This window comes from Lontra canadensis, unplaced genomic scaffold (genome assembly GCF_010015895.1).
Source record: "Lontra canadensis isolate GAN:19392208 unplaced genomic scaffold, GSC_riverotter_1.0 scaffold65, whole genome shotgun sequence".
NCBI classification, from domain to species: domain Eukaryota; kingdom Metazoa; phylum Chordata; class Mammalia; order Carnivora; family Mustelidae; genus Lontra; species Lontra canadensis.
In genome coordinates, this window is record NW_022631059.1 from 5,913,430 (window position 1) to 5,929,115 (window position 15,686).

The 15,686-nt window shown below is 50.7% G+C and overlaps 1 protein-coding gene across 3 annotated transcripts in view; it reads right to left on the reverse strand.

The window, feature by feature from the left end:
* RTF2 (replication termination factor 2) overlaps positions 1-15,686 on the reverse strand; it is a 41,362-nt gene continuing 25,676 nt past the window's right edge. The window contains exons 6-9 of one of the 3 annotated variants that reach the window (XM_032878924.1): positions 4,856-4,969; positions 2,084-2,138; positions 1,681-1,767; positions 1-745 (exon numbers count right to left, since the gene is read on the reverse strand). In XM_032878924.1, coding sequence (XP_032734815.1) covers positions 567-745; positions 1,681-1,767; positions 2,084-2,138; positions 4,856-4,969 — 435 coding nt within the window. In that variant the 3' untranslated portion in view covers positions 1-566. Of the gene's footprint in view, positions 746-1,680; positions 1,777-2,083; positions 2,139-4,855; positions 4,970-15,686 lie in introns of all 3 variants that reach the window. The other 2 variants (XM_032878923.1, XM_032878922.1) reach the window with 2 other exon arrangements.

Sequence of the window (15,686 nt, forward strand, 5' to 3'; positions counted from 1 at the left end):
GAGAGAAAAGGCAGACTTGCTTTATTTTTATATCAAACCCTCAGGTGCCCAACTAAAAGGCTTTCAACTTGAAAGTGATAAAAATAAAGGAACCTCCCTCAAGACGCGACCGGGAAGGCTGCAGCTCCGCTGGGGGGCGCAGAGGGGTGCCCGCCAATGGACACGCCAGCGGGGTGCACGGAAAGCTCATGTTCTAAAGTCCAATTCCACCTGGTCTGTTTCACTACCGGCAGCAAAATTAGAATTTCAGGCAAAATGGGCCACCCCCACACCCCAAGGAATCTGGAGTCTTTATTTCAGCCATAAAAGGTACAGCGAATGCCTCCTTCCAGGCCGCAGGGAGGGCGTGAGCCTGCAGGAGGGGGCGGGCAGGGCCCAGCACGTCACCACGGGAACCCACACACGTCACAAGCAGGGGAGACCACGCCAGCTCTGGGGGTTGGGAGGACGACTTCATAGCTCGGCGCAAACGGAGAGCCAGCAGGACACAGGGCACGGGCATGCCCCGGCCACCGGCCCTGGTGGAAACTGGACGGGCCTGTGTGGCACGGGGTGCAGCACGCGCTTCAGAAGCAGTAGGACGTGTGGGTGACCCAGTGGGCGGACTCCTCCTTGGAGCGCTTGGCGGAGCTGTGAGTCGTGAAAAGGGACTTGTAAGCCTCCGACTCTTCACTGTCGGCAATGGACCGCTTTGGGGGTCCACCCAGAGGCTTCCCGACTTTTCCAGAAGAGCTCCCGTTTGCTGCTGAAGAACGAAAAGCCAAATACGTTAATGTTGGGCCTACACCTCACTCCACATATCACGTTCTTAAAAAGGGAAAAAAAAGTCTGTTAATCTCAGGAATCTCCCTCTTCCTTCCTTGGGGTAAATGAGAAAGTACATCACCTCAACTGCCAACTCCTAGAAACAGATGAGGCTCCTGCACCGAAGTCTATCACTGAAAACCACACCAGTGACTGTTCGCTGTCCTCTGCGCTCTGGTGCCAGCCCTGTGAAAGCTGTAGGTCAGATCGCCTTCGGGAGAAGTGCCACCAGCCTGCCTCACAGTGGCAGGTGCGCAAGTCCCAGGAGGCCCGGTCACCTACCCCCAGGCCAGTGGCCACGCTGTGCAGGGTGGAGGTTGGAACCCGTTAACCGTGGCGGGTGCCACTCACGACACAGGATTACACCTTCTTTCGCCTAACAATAAATCTGTGTTGCCTTCTTGTGAAATCTCTTTCCTTTAAGATAAAGATGGCAGGAGAAACGCACTGACTTCTGGGATATGCATCAAATGTCCCTCTGACTCTTGGCCAGAGGCAGGTAAAGGGAAGGCTGGTGGAATGCCACGTGTGGTGCACGTGAAACCCCAGCCTTATCAGGGACGTTCCCGCCCATGCCCCGAGCCTCGGGCCACTAACCAGTTTCGTGGTATGTCTGAGTCCGGCTCCCTGGGCAGCCTGGCTAGCCTGGCGCCAGAGGCGGGCTCAACAGGGGAACAAGTAGCATCGGTGGCCAGACTCCTTCAGCCAGGCTTTGGGGTGGAGCGGCTGTGTCTCAGCCTCCCAGAGAGCTCAGGGACTACTAGAAACATGACTTAGGATCAGCTCGAGCTTTCAGATTCGCTCCGCTGGAACTGGGACATCAGCTGCTGGGTCGGCAGCCCTCCCAACAGCCCCTGTAGTCTCAGTAGGACCCACCTGCACTCCGGGGAGCTGAGCTGGCTTTCTTCTCTCTAGAATCAAGGCTGGCTTCTTCAGGCTTCCCTGTCTTAATTTTTGATGGCCCTGGAAATTCTGTTTAAAAAATAACAAAAGTAAGGCAGACAAAAACAAAGCAAAAGCATGAATTTTTTTTTTAAGATTTTTAATTTATTTGACAGACAGAGATCACAAGCAGGCAGAGAGGCAGGCAGAGAGAGCGGAGGAAGCAATCTTCCAGCTGAGCAGAGAGCCTGACGCGGGGCCCGATCCCAGGACCTGATCCGAAGGCAGAGGCTTCAACCCACTGAGCCACCCAGGCACCCCAAAAGCATTAATTTTTGAAAGAAACAGCTCCACAGCCTTATTTTTGCTGAAATATGGCCCTCTTTTAGTGTCTTACCTTCACTGACACCTGGCTTTGAGACAGACTCTGCCGCCTTGGGCTTCTTTGCTTTCTGTAAAGAGAAAGAGCAAACCCGAGATGTGCTTGAACTCTACTTCAGCGGAAGCGTGGCTGCTGCCGCCGCCCCGGAGCCCGCCGACAGGCCGACGCGGTCCGTGTGAGGGAGGTGCTCGGAGGAGCCAACTCGGACCGCACGAGTCCTGAACCCCGACCCTGGGCATGTGTTTCCAGTTTCGCGCTTCTGCTCCCTCAGGAATACAGCTGAAGAGATCTGCGTGGTTCTCTACTCATATTCCAAAAACCACATTCTCAAAAACCTTAAACGAAGGCGCCAGATTTCAGGGGTACTTGCATCAGCGGTGACTACCGCACACGAAAGAGCGAGTCCAGGAGCCGCGAGGCTACGGATGGGCGCCGCGGGCCGGCCCGGCTAAGATGCACCAAGCCTCACCCATGCCGGCCTCTCGTGTTCAGAGCGGCAAAGCTGCTCTGAAACTTGTTTATCTCACCAGAGACTTGAGGCCAGGGACACTTGGCTGGCTCAGTCTAAGAGCGCGCCGCTGTTGATCATGGGGTCATGGGTTCGAGCCCCACGCTGGGTGCAGAGATTACTGAGAACAAAGACCTGACACTGTGCTAAAGGACACTTGAGCCCATCCTCCTAAACTCTAGATTACTCCTGTTAAGACTTCTAGGCACTAGAATTCTGTCACTCAGAATCATGACATTGGTCAGCAAAAATTTAAGAAACGAAACTAACCATTCTAAAATCACACAGCTGTGTCAGAATGGATTCAGAGCAGGAACAGAAGGAGGTTTATTCAGAGAATTTACTTTAACATGCACTTCCCTAAGTATCCAAAAGGTGGCGCTAAAGACACACGGCCTAATTATGACCAAAGGCTGCGGTCACTAGCAGCAGGGGGAGCACACCTTGAACCTGTAATACAGACAGGCAGAATGACTTGTAACGCTTCTACACAACGTAGAAACTTCCCGTTTGCTTCACACATGCAAGGCCCACATTCAAATCCGTGAGGATGATACCCAGTCCTCAAGGAAAGACAACGGGGTTTTGGAGCCTTTCATTCACAGCTGAGGCTTCTAAAGGCAAGAGCAGTAAGAAGTCGGAGAAGAAATGCCATGTCCTGTCCTCGGCTGGGAGTATATTTGGGAAATATTTTGGTATCCTGGTAGCAGTATCTAAGAGGCATTCCCAGAAGCTGCGGAGAGGGGTGTGCTGGCCCCACTGGGCTTTCAACACCTCAGCGGGAACTCTGGGACTGGAGCCCGCTCCCTGCAGCGGCTCCGTTAATGACAACACAAACGCCAGAGCCTCGGAAACACTTTTCTTGCCCTTTCGTGCTTTTTAAAAACTAAGCTTGATCAATGACAGCAAGGAAGAACCAGCAGATCCTTTTTGATAACTGTCAAAACTCTCTCAAGCTTTTTTCTTTTTTGCTCATACGATAACAAAATCACACAAAACTAACAGAATGAGTGCACTTACATTCCGGGGGGTGTAGGGTCCTGTTCTTTCGTCTGTGATGATCAGAAAAACACAACTCCGAAAAATCTTTGATGATTACATCACTGACACATGGATGCCCCACAGAGGCAGGCAATTTTCCCCACTATTTTATCGTCCTCAGGACACTGAAACGCATTTCGTAATGCTTCAAAACATTCCTCTTAGTTTTGATCATAAAATTTCTCCCACATTTGCCCTGAACCTAACTTCTGTATTTTTAATCTTATAATTTAAAATTGTGATTATTTAAAAAAAATTTATTATCTTTTAACAATCTCTACACCCATCATGGGGCTGGAACTCACAACCTGGAGATCTAGAGTTCTGTGCTCTCTGGACTGAGCCAGACAGGTGCCCTAACTTGTTTTGTTTGAAGAATGAAAAACTTGCTGTTCACAAAAATCACAGGAATCATTTGTAAATATTTAAGAAACAACAAAATTTGCTGCTGGACCTGTAACGGATGGCACACAGAAGGACTTCTTAGCTAATAAACTGTTTTGAGCCTGGTCCTTAGGCCAAGTCAGGAGGCAATGAATCCACCACTTATGGAACAAGATCCTAGGCCCAGGGCCACAGAACAAAGCCCTCCCACCATGTCTGTGTCCACACAGAGCTTTAGTTGCGGCCATGGGTCCCCAGCACTGGTCTCCCTTCAAAGAGCAGAGGCAGCCCTCGCAACTAGAGGCCGGGCAGGGCTCAGGAAGGCCGGGGGCAGCCCCCAGGCGTGGGAAGGCTGCTCAGCCCCACACTACCTGAGGTGCCTCAGCAGTGGGTGGGGTTCGCAGGCTCCCAGGGCCCCCAGATCTCCAGGGGATTCGCAGGTCATTCAGACCTGGACGGACAGGCTCTCCGGATGTGCTGTCCACTCTACCGTCCGAGTCTTACACACTCACACTCTTAAAGCCGGCACAGCACAGTGGGGGTGGCGGCCGCACCCCTCCCCACTGGGCTGCAACCGGGCCCCATCTTGGTGACCCTCCTGAGCACCCTGCCCCACACAGGTGCTGTCACCAGCCCCATGTCACAGATGCAGCAACTGAGTGAAGGAGGGCAGAACCGCCATGCCCCCCACAGTGAGCCCAGGCCGGTCAAGGCCATACAAGAGCCTCCATCACTGCACGTCCAAAAGCCAGCCCCCGCGGTGCAGTCCCAGGGTCTGCCATGGCCCCACAGCAGAGGCGGCAGGTGGCAGCTGAAGACTCTGGGGACGGGGGTGGACCCCAGGGCTCTGTTACCTTCTCCAGCTTTGCCCTCAGCCTCCTCTCCTCCATCCTCCCCTTCAGCGTTTCCACGTCCTCCTTGGTGCCGTTGAGCACGATGACGTCGTCATCCTGGAAGGCGGCCCCACACTGGAGAGGACAGAACACAGGAGAGACTCCATGAGCACGTGGAGGGCCGCTCAGCTACGCCCCCCAGATGCTCCCCGAGCCCAACCACAGCTCTGCGAACCCTAGGGAACTTCCTGCCCGGGTCTTGGCTGAGCCAGCTTGAGAGCGAGCCCTGCTCTGGCCAGTTCTGTGTACGCAGGCAGCATGGCAGGCCCGAGAGGGGCTCTGTGAGGCTAGCCCCACACTGGTGGCTGCAAATCCGGAGGGGGCCCACCATTTCCTAACGGCATCGGGCTTCTTTCCATCCAGGTGTGCTCCGCGGCCCCGACCTCCAGGCGGCGGGAGAAGGGTCCGGTTCACAGCCACGGGCAGCGGCTGGGCACGCAGGGCACGTCTGCGCCAGGGACCGGCCTATCTCTCAGCACTTGCTGCTGGTTCGCCTCGGGAGGATCACTCCCTGACAGCCCGTGCTGTGCCCGCCGCACCCCGCTGGCCCCGGGCTGAGCCTCGTCCCAGACAGAGCAGACGTTCGCCAGCCTGACCTGGCGTCAGGGTCTCCGGGAGCGAGGGGACCCTCGGCCGGTGTCCGATTCAGGAGCTCCGGGGTGAGGCCCCGTCACCCGCATATCTCCCGCGTCCTCAGGTGATGCAGACGCTGCCTGTGGGGGAACCCTGCTTTGAGAACCCCTGCTCCAGCGTCCGGGAAGATGGCCAACGGGGGGAACTGGGCTCCATCCCAGCAGCACAGCGGAAGGACCTGTGTGGAGGCAGGGGCTGCCTGCAGCTCTCTCCTGGGCCGCTGCCCACTCTCGTTCCCAGGGGGGGGGGGGGGGGGGGGTCCTGCGTCTTCAAAGGCCCGCCTGGGGAGCCCACCCCGCTGAGGGAAGGATTGGGGCTGTTCTGGGCTCTTCCTCCTCCTGTGGGTCCCAAAGCCCGGACACTCCCGTGCATTCTCTGGGCCTCAGTTACCGCATCTGTTAAATGGGAAGTAAACGGAAGTCCCAGCGCAGCCGGGAGGAGGTGAGAATTCAGGGCGATGGCTAAGGGAGCGGAGCACAGGGCTGGGTACCCGACAGTCAACCAGAGGGGCTACGGCTGCGGGCTGCGCTTTCCTGGACGAGCGCCCCCCGTCCCGATGCACACCGTCTCCAGGACACATCTCTGTGTTTCTAACTAGCTTCCCTGGGAGAAACCTCACACTTACATGAATGCATGTGTCTTGAGGACACAGTGGGTCTCTGTGCCCTTTCACGGAGGGAGAGCGCACGATTTCTGCTGACCCTGCCCAGGTCTGTCCCTTACCATCGGCCACGCAGCCCTACCAGCCTGCTGGGATAAGCATGAGCTGTGAGCACGACGACGTGCTGACCCCAGGGAGGCCTCGAAAGCCTATCCTGCCCGGAAGAGGAAAAGCCACAGACCTACTGTACCCAGAATCTCTTTTCTACAACACATTCTCAGCACAAGACACGGAAGTGCTCTTCTTAAAACTTGCCAAGTTCTTCCCAGCACCTCCCCACACACAGGAGAGCCACTGGACCTGGGGGCTGCCTTAGCTTGGTTATTTACTGTGGTTCTCACCCCCAAAACCCACTGCACACACCGAAGACACCTCCTTTCCTAGGAGGGACCTGGTAAGATGTCACAGCTGAAGAGAACCCCCACCCCCACCCTCTGGCCCACACGGCCCGAGATCAGGGCCACAGGGAAGTCCTAAGAACAAGAGAAGAGGGGCTGTTAGCACCTCGCTGGGACTACCTTGGAAGAAAAGGAGCTTGTTTGTCGCCATCACTGCAGGGAGGCCTCCAGGCTCTGCAGGAGGAGGCCCCCAGGGAAGCCCCACGCTGGGGGAGATTTGGGTAGAGACTTCCCTTGGGGGATCTCCTTCTTGAGAAGGGAGTGAAAAGGGATCTGCAGGAACAGAATCATGTGGCGGATGTGGCCCAGGGGGGCTGGGGCAATGGCGTCAATAACCCTCCTGAGCACACCACCAAGAGGCTGAAAGGAGTCCCCATTTGTTCCATTAGCCTGCCCCCCTTTCTTCCCCACCTGGGGTTTCCGTGGCTGATTTCCACCAAACTAAACGTGACTGTTTAGTTGTCTAGATAGGATTGTGGACCCCATTCTACCTACAGTTGTGGTGTGTTGTGCCCAGAGTTCTAAAGTTGAATTAGCCACTAACCATAAAAAGTCAGGAACACCTTTCATACTAAAAATTATCTTGCTTTCTCCCCCAAACTCAAAAGGTCCATTAATACTAAACCCACGCTCTCCAGGCCTTAATTGCTGGGACCTGAACAGGGCTGCCCTTTAGAGCCCAGGCACATGAGTTCCCACTGGCAGCAAGCCCCATCCTGCTGGGGGTGCCTGACCCTGGCAGGCTTCTGCCTCCAGGAACTTGCGTGAGTGGCCCATTCCTTGGGAGCAAGTGCAGCCAGAGCAGGAAGCAGCTTTCCATCCACAGTTCCCGCTGCCAGCCTAGGGCTCTTCTCTCGGGACTGAAGGGAGAGGGAGGGCTATTTCTGAAAGTGAGGGGAGGGCTGCAGCAGAGACACGGCTGACCCAAAGGGGCGGACCCTCTCTGCTTATAAAGTAACTCATATCATAAGCGAAAAACACCCATATGTTCCTGCAAATGCATTTCTCTATGTGTACTGTTACTGCACAGCTGAGATCATGTATTTATTTTAAATTAGCTTCCTTTTATCACTTATAACTTAGACGCCCCCAAGATGGGGAAAATCAATCACAATCCATTCTTTAAAAGGGCAGGCAGATAGTTATTTTAGAGTCTGACAATGTAGAAAGTGCTTATTAAGCTAAAAGAAAAAGAAATTATATGTCCATGATCTCTAGATATTAACTTTTTTTTTAAGCATCAGGGGAAAACAAGCCAGCCGAGAGAACTGTAAAAAAAAGGGCCGAGAGAACGGGTAGAATTATGATAACATGCTACTCTGCTATTCTGCCTGCAGGTCTGTATCCTGCACAAATGGAAAAGTGGTTTCTCAGTCACTCTTCTTACAAACAATCTTTGCAATGAACACCCAAGAGCATACATCTCAGACCCCAAAACCCCACTTGTGGGACTTGTTTATTCTCCATCACTGAAGTCTGTTTCCTACATAATACTTTGTGACACGTAGTAAATGAACGTGTGCCCCTACGTGGGTACTGACTTTTAAAGTAGTGCTTCCCTCTGTCACACCGGAAGCCCCGAGAGGGACGGACTGGTCGTTATCCGCCTCCGCTGTGGCCGAGTAGTCCCGCACACACTGGGCACCAGGAAATAATCGCTCTATGCATAAATGAAAGCACGACCCAAAGAAATACCTCAAACCAGGATGAAAGGGAATAAAATTTTAAAGCCAAAGAGTTCTCGTGAAAAGTCATATGAACTTTACACTCCCTACCACATGTAAGACTTCCCATCACACCACATAATTTGAAGGAACAAAAACGCTTACACTGATCTGAAAGGTAAAAGAAGATAGTTCCTTTTTGGCTTTAAGAAACAAAAATCCCCACCGCATTCCTACTGCCTCTCGGGCATTACGTGTATATGCTGTAGGTCCACTTTACTTATTAGGATGTTTTTTAAAGACTTTATTTGAGAGAGAGCGCGAGCGTGAGCGGGGTGGGAGGAGGAGGGGAAGCAGGCTTCCCGCAGAGCAGGGAGCCCCATGCGGGGCTTGATCCCAGGACACCGAGATCATGACCTTCGCCAAAGGCAGATGCTGAACCCACTGAGCCGCCCAGGCGCCCCTACTTATTAGGATCTTCATCCAAAAGATTTTTACTTGAACCAACCTGTGTAAGAAGCTGATTCATTAGGCCTGTTGACCTTTGGTCCACTTATCACAATAATTCCTCCCGTGTGTTTGGTTTTATTCTGTATTTCCCTTCGAGCTACGGAAGCGTAAAGCTGTATGCAGGCCACTGTGTTCTCACTTGTTTCTTCCACTGCTTTTTGCTTAGAGAATCTTCCCCGCTCCAGGTTCAGGGTGTGAGGTGCCAGGTGAAGTCCAGCACCGATCCTATCCCCTAGGAATGGGCCACTGCGAAGCACCCGGTTCCCGAGCACCCACAGGCTGACCTTCCCGACAAGCACTCAAGGTACGGGGGACACAGCTGCGCAAGACCGCACCAGTGGCCGGGAGCCTTTCCTTTCCCGATTCTTGCCCGAAAACCTCACCTCCCGGCCTCTGAAGATCTCCCTGCAAACACATACAAGGTCTCACCACTGAAAGGCAGCACGAGTCTGTTTCCGTATAAGAAGCACACCTGCCACACACAGCCACGCTGTGGCCCCATGAGCTTAAAGAGACTCGACCTCATCGGCCCAATGACGCAGTTTTCCTACGGCAACAGCGACACCTGTCCTGCAGAAGAGCGACAGGCACCTCGGATCACCTGTGACCAGGTGAAGCGAATCAGGACCCACCGGACTAAACGTCAAGCTCAGGTGCCTGGACACCTTCAAGAGGAGGCGTGTGACTCCCGCCTCTTGGCTCCGCTCTTCTCAGATCTGTGTGCGGGAAGCCTGAGAGACAGCAAGTGAGGGACGCTCTGAAGCCAGAGAAGGGAAGGGAGGAGCACGAGCATCCGGCCGCGCAGACAGCAGAGCGGAAGAGCGGCACCGGCGCAGAGGCTCCCTCAGCCCGTGCCCGGGCCCTGCCTGCCCCTGGCGGAGGCCCCAGGCAGCAGGCCGGGCACAGCTCCCCTGCACCCCTGAACTCAGGCCCTCGGGAAAGCCACGCTGAAACGCTTGGATTATGCTGAATGCTATTGAGGAAGCGACCAAAAAAAAAGATTTTTAAAGGACTTTCATTATCTACCCCTTTAATGAAAAAGGCTCAGATAACCACATCTGGCCTCCGGTTTTTAAAAGCATTTATAGAATTCGCCCCTCGACTGCCAGGATCTCGTCCAGGCTTCCGAACGCCAGACCCCTCTGCTGCCCTCCGCCTGGGCCAGGCTGCTGTCGCTCATCGTGTTCGGAAGGCGGTGACCTGGTCCTAGAGAAACACTCAGAGAAGCAGACGCTGTTTTTCAATCCTCAGGTCAGACCCAACAAGAATAAAATCCTCCAGGGATGAAAGGGTAACAAAACCGGCCAAACGACTCCGTTCATGTGATCTGAGCGGAAGCCACGGGAAGAGAAGCACCGATGGGAGAGAAAAAACCAGACCAGGCGCGGAGGCGGCCAGCATTCCACCCCTCGGAATCTTGAGGAGCAGCTTCTGGAAAGTGCTTCACTAAGTACGCCCGGGTCATAAGCGGCAGAGGCTGAGCAGGTACAGTATGAAAATAAAATGTTTTTCTTTGCCTCCTTTAGTTCTAAAACAGAATATTGGGAGATGAGTAGTATTTTTCAATGCAGATGTAGCAGGCATCTTTTTCTCTCAAAACCAGCCCTCAAGTCTTTGTTTCAGCCAAAGAAAATAAAAGTAGAATGTTTTCAAGTTTGAGATTAGATTTTTTTTTTTAAGATTTTTATTTATTTGACAGAGAGAAAGCACAAGCAGGGGGAGCAGCAGGCAGAGGGAGAGGGAGAAGCAGGGTCCCCTCAGAGCAGAGCCTGATGCAGGGCTCGATCCCAGGACCCTGGGATCATAACCTGAGCCCAAGGCAGATGCTTACTTAGCTGACTGAGCCACACAGGCGCCCATGTGATTAGATTTTTAAATTTAAAATGCGACCAGCTGCTCCTTCCTCACAGAGCAGATAACAACTAAGCCGGTATCAAGGCCATGTCCTCAGGCCTCACTTTGTGCCAATCATACATGTGCTATTTTTGTTGTGGGGGTTTTTTGTAGGATATCCTAAAACGAAGTTTTCCTCTTCATATTGGAGCTGAGAATTGTATACCTACTGTGACTAAGACATTTGTTTTGCTGGACAGTTGGGACAGCATTTGAACTCAAAAATAGTGTCATGTTCTAAACAAAGAGTTCAAGAAAACCAAATGTTTTTAACTTATGGGTATTGTTCTGAGCCCAGAGACCACAAAAATAACAGGTGTCAAATTTTCATTGCTGCGGCTGGAGTGACTTTTTTTAGAACAAACCTACAGTAAATGACACCGTTACCTTCAGTCTTGGGGGTCAACACTAAGCACCCCACTCCTGCTCAAGCTGAGTGTCCATCCCCGGCGAGGCTCAGCAGGAAACTCACACCCACCTGCTCCTGGACTCCTGTCCTGGTGTTCCTATGGGGCAGGTACTACCATATACCCCATCTTCGGTCCAGGAAATGGAGACTACAATGTTTAATCTGGGCAAGCTAATGTTAATGGTCTGAAACAATAATATTCTAGAGTATGTGGCAAAATATTTTAAGTTCATCTTTAAAGATGCCCATTTATTATCTGTTTACTCACAGATATTACCAAAAACTAAGTACAAAAGAGTCAGCAAAACGAGTTAGCTTATACAGGATATTGTCAACTCCCCTGAAAAGTTGCTACAATTCATCCCATCCTAACAAACAAAAAATGACTCCCTTAAAGAAAGTGTTCTACTGGTAACACCCGGTACTGAACCCATGCTGCCCACTTGTGTTTCTCGCTGTTAAGGCTTGTCGTGGGGGGCGGGTGGTGGGTGAAGGGGGGTGGGCACTGTGGCTGGATAAAGAAAAGAAGAAGAAAACCATACTCGGTCTAGTAATTAGGGGAGTAACGCGTTTTGAAGTAACTCCTTGATAATATTATATGCTCGGGCAAAAACATAAAAAGCAAAACAAGCCCATTTTGAGAACTAGTAACTGAAAATCATTTCTGCTATTATATAGATTCTAATGCTATAAAAAAGGAAAAAAATTAAACCCCATCCTTAATCACAACTTTGGTAGTTATTTCTACTGAAAGAGATTCTCGACTATCTCTTGGATGTCATGTCTTCGGTCAACTGAATGTATGATCTTCAAAACATGACTCATGGTTTAGAAGCTATCTGCGCACTGAACATATTCCCTGACTCTGTCTCCCAAAAGCTGCAGGGATGCAGGCACTAAAAGATTATCAGAGTATGTAAGACTCTGGAAAGGTAATTTCAGTAACTGACAATAAAATAAAAAGAGACTTCGAATGCTCTCACTTACACACAAAATAATACATAGTTCCAGGAACCATGTGTGACTCCAGTAACACGTGAGGAAAGAAGATACTGGAGTAGTAAAAAATGGGTCTAGTCCGGACAAACAATCTTTATATCTGCTCCATAAAACACAAGGATAACTACCAGTCTTTTTTTTTTTTTTTGTAAGATTTTATATTTATTTGACAGAGAGAGATCACAAGTAGGCAGAGAGGCAGGCAGAGAGAGAGGGGGAAGCAGGCTCTGCACTGAGCAGGGAGCCCCATGTGGGACTCGATCCCAGGATCCTGGGATCATGACCTCAGCCGAAGGCAGAGGCTTTGACCCAGTGAGCCTCCCAGGCACCCCACTGCCAGTCTTTCTAAAGCCTTTATTATTATTACTATTTTTTAAGATTTTATGTGTTTGAGAGAAAGTGAAAGAAAGCAAGCGCGTTTGTGCATGCCGGGGGGGTTGCAGAGAGAGAAGCAGACTCCTCACTGAGCAGGGAAGCCCGACATGGGGCTCCATCCCAGGACCCCAGGATCATGACCTGGGTGAAAGGCAGATGCTCAACTGACTGAGCCACCCAGCTGCCCCTTTCTAAGGCCTTTAAAATAAATACTTTAAATAAAGATTTTGCAGACGGGAAAAAAGGGTCCAAAAATCAGTCTCCCTGCCCTTCTACGTGAGCTGCCGATCCCTCACACTTGAAAAACACCACGGACATGTCTGGCAATTAGTTCAGTGATAGGAAAGTCACCTGTTTAACGATTACATTTTCATGATGGCAACAAAAGCCACGTTTAGGGCGCCTGGGTGGCTCAGTGGGTTAAGCTGCTGCCTTCGGCTTGGGTCATGATCTCAGAGTCCTGGGATCGAGTCCCGCATCGGGCTCTCTGCTCAGCAGGGAGCCTGCTTCCTCCTCTCTCTCTCTCTGCCTGCCTCTCTGTCTACTTGTGATCTCTCTGTCAAATAAATAAATAAAATCTTTAAAAAAAAAAAAAAAGCCACGTTTACATCCCAGACAAAACCATCACAGATCACAAGAATCAAGGCTAGGAAGCGTTTGCAAAACCAAAGGTGGGGCACGTCCCCCCATTTAAAGAGGATGGGCTGGCAGCCTGGCCCAGAGATGCCACGCCCGCAGGGGGTGTCACTGGCACGTGAAAGCCAGGCAAGAGCCCCAATCACGGGGCAGGCGGGCCTGCCGGGAGGAGCCTGCGGTGAAGCAAGGACAACTAAGCTCCACCCCACTGCCCCGGGCACCGGAGGGCACAGCGGCTTCTGCAGTGCAGAGGCCACCCGGGCGGGAAGCTGCGACTGCACAGGCCTGAGCTCTGCTCGGCCAGACCCGGGGAGAGAGGCGGCAGGTGGACGCAGCCCCGCTCACACGCCCGGGGCTGCAGAAGGGACCGAAAACACTTAGCTCAGGGATGGCCCGGAAGGACAACGGATTGCACATGGGACTTGTCCTCATTTAATTATTACAAACTACTGAAAAGAGCCAATTCCCTGGGGCGGAGCCACAGTTTCTATGGCGTGTGACCTGTCAGCGAAGCGGGGCTAACAACAGTCCTACCATGAAACCAGAACCTTTTACTTTGACCCGAGCCTAGAAACCACCCCGAAGAGGACAAGCCCCCAAACCACCTCCCCACACTACAGCTGTCACACAGTGCCACAAACTACGGTACGTGCGCGCCCTGGAGCCAACATCTATAAAAATAGCTAAATTTATTTTAACTTCAGGAAGGTATTTCCTTCCTGCTGAATTTCTAGGTTTTGTTTATTTTACAGACCAGACAGGAAGTGTGTTCATTATAGTGAGTTTTTGTCTTTATAAAAAGTATTACATAATTTAAAAAAAAGTCTTTAAAATTATGCCATTAGATTTCATGTTTGGGGCTATCCACAAGCGTTTACTGACCTGGCAAAAAACACTGTAACTTGGTTTATTTGGGCAGTGACTGCTTTTTATTTTTGAAGCGGGATGAAGGAAAAGAAACTATGAGAGGAAAATAAATACATTTTTAAAATTCACAACCTGTAATCAGCACTTACAACCTTTATTAGCTCATAGTTTAAGAACACAAGGAGAGGGGTGCCTGGGTGGCTCAGTGGGTTAAAGCCTCTGCTTTCGGCTCAGGTCATGATCCCAGGGTCCTGGGATCGAGTCCCACATCGGGCTCTCTGCTTAGCGGGGAGCCTGCTTCCCTCCCTCTCTCTCTGCCTGCCTCTGTGCCTACTTGTGATCTCTGTCTGTCAAATAAATAAATAAAATATTTAAAAAAAAAAAAAAAAGAACACAAGGAGAGCTCACATGCTGCCTAGTCCATGCTCCATCTGTGTGGCGTCTGTAATAATGATGCGGAAGGGCAAAGGGACTAATGTCAGTGTGAGCTAGAACACTACTCAAAAGCAAATGGGCTTTTTAAACAGGCAACGATACGACTTCTTATGGAAACCAGGAGTCAGGATTTATAAATAAGAAAAAAGTAATTACTATCACATAGATGTTTTACCTGATCAGTTTTCTTCCTAAATTTCAAAGGTGATGACATCTTCATGCATTAATAATGAATCAAAATGCTTCTGGTCGCCTTTGCTCCTGCTACTAAACCTATTCATGCATTTCTGTAGGGTTCCAGAAAGGCAACTCATTATCAATTAATTTTTATCAGATAAAGATACCATGTTTTCAATCACTGAACTCTTCTCTAAAAATAATCATAAACTCACGTCAACAAGTCGAATTCTGTGATCACAAAACTTCTCTCCATATGTTGCTTCCTTCACTGAAAGGAGTTATAACATGATACGGAGTAACAGCATAAAATGAACTCTGAATCATGAGGAACAGGACAGGGTCTATCTACATCTGTTCCAAAACAAAGTCTTAAGTAGATATGAAACATCATGACTATAAGTTCGCTGAAGCCGTCATCAGGATTTTCTGCTGTAACATAAGGAGACCTCCAGCACCACAGGTGTTGCAAATGGCTACTGTGTGCAGTGTGCAGCCAAGGCCATCCAGGATGGCTGTGCCCAATTCTGACATAACGTTATGGGTAAATAACCCCTGGAAAATAAACCACAGACCCACAGTATATCTCATACTTTGGTAAACATGATTTGTGGATCGCTTTTCAATTTTCCCGAAGGCTGATACATTTTCAATCATTTGAATCCATAAGTGTTAATTCTGAGTCGGTAGGGGTCACCTAACCACCTACCATCATGTTTTGGTGCTAAGGGCTGCACCTTTCAATAAAGCTACTGAAATAAAAAAAACAGAAACAAAGGGCCAAAGACTTGTGCATGAATGCTTATAGTGTCTAGTAATATCCTGAAAACTGGAAACATTTTCAATGTCCACAGCAGATGAACAGATAAACTGTGGCGTGCCCGTGATGGAATCCGGGACAGGGATAAATGCAATGATGTGGATGAAATCTCAGAATGAGTAACCAAAGTGAGACAAGCCAGGCAGAAAGCACACAGTGTAGGACTCCATTTATATAAAGTTACAGAACATGCCAGCAAATCTGGTGACGGACAGAGCATCAGAAACTGCCCAGAGACACAGTGGAAGGAGGATGGAGTAAAAGGGGCCCAAGGGAACTTTCAGGCTGAGGGGAATGCCTGTCACGATGATCGTG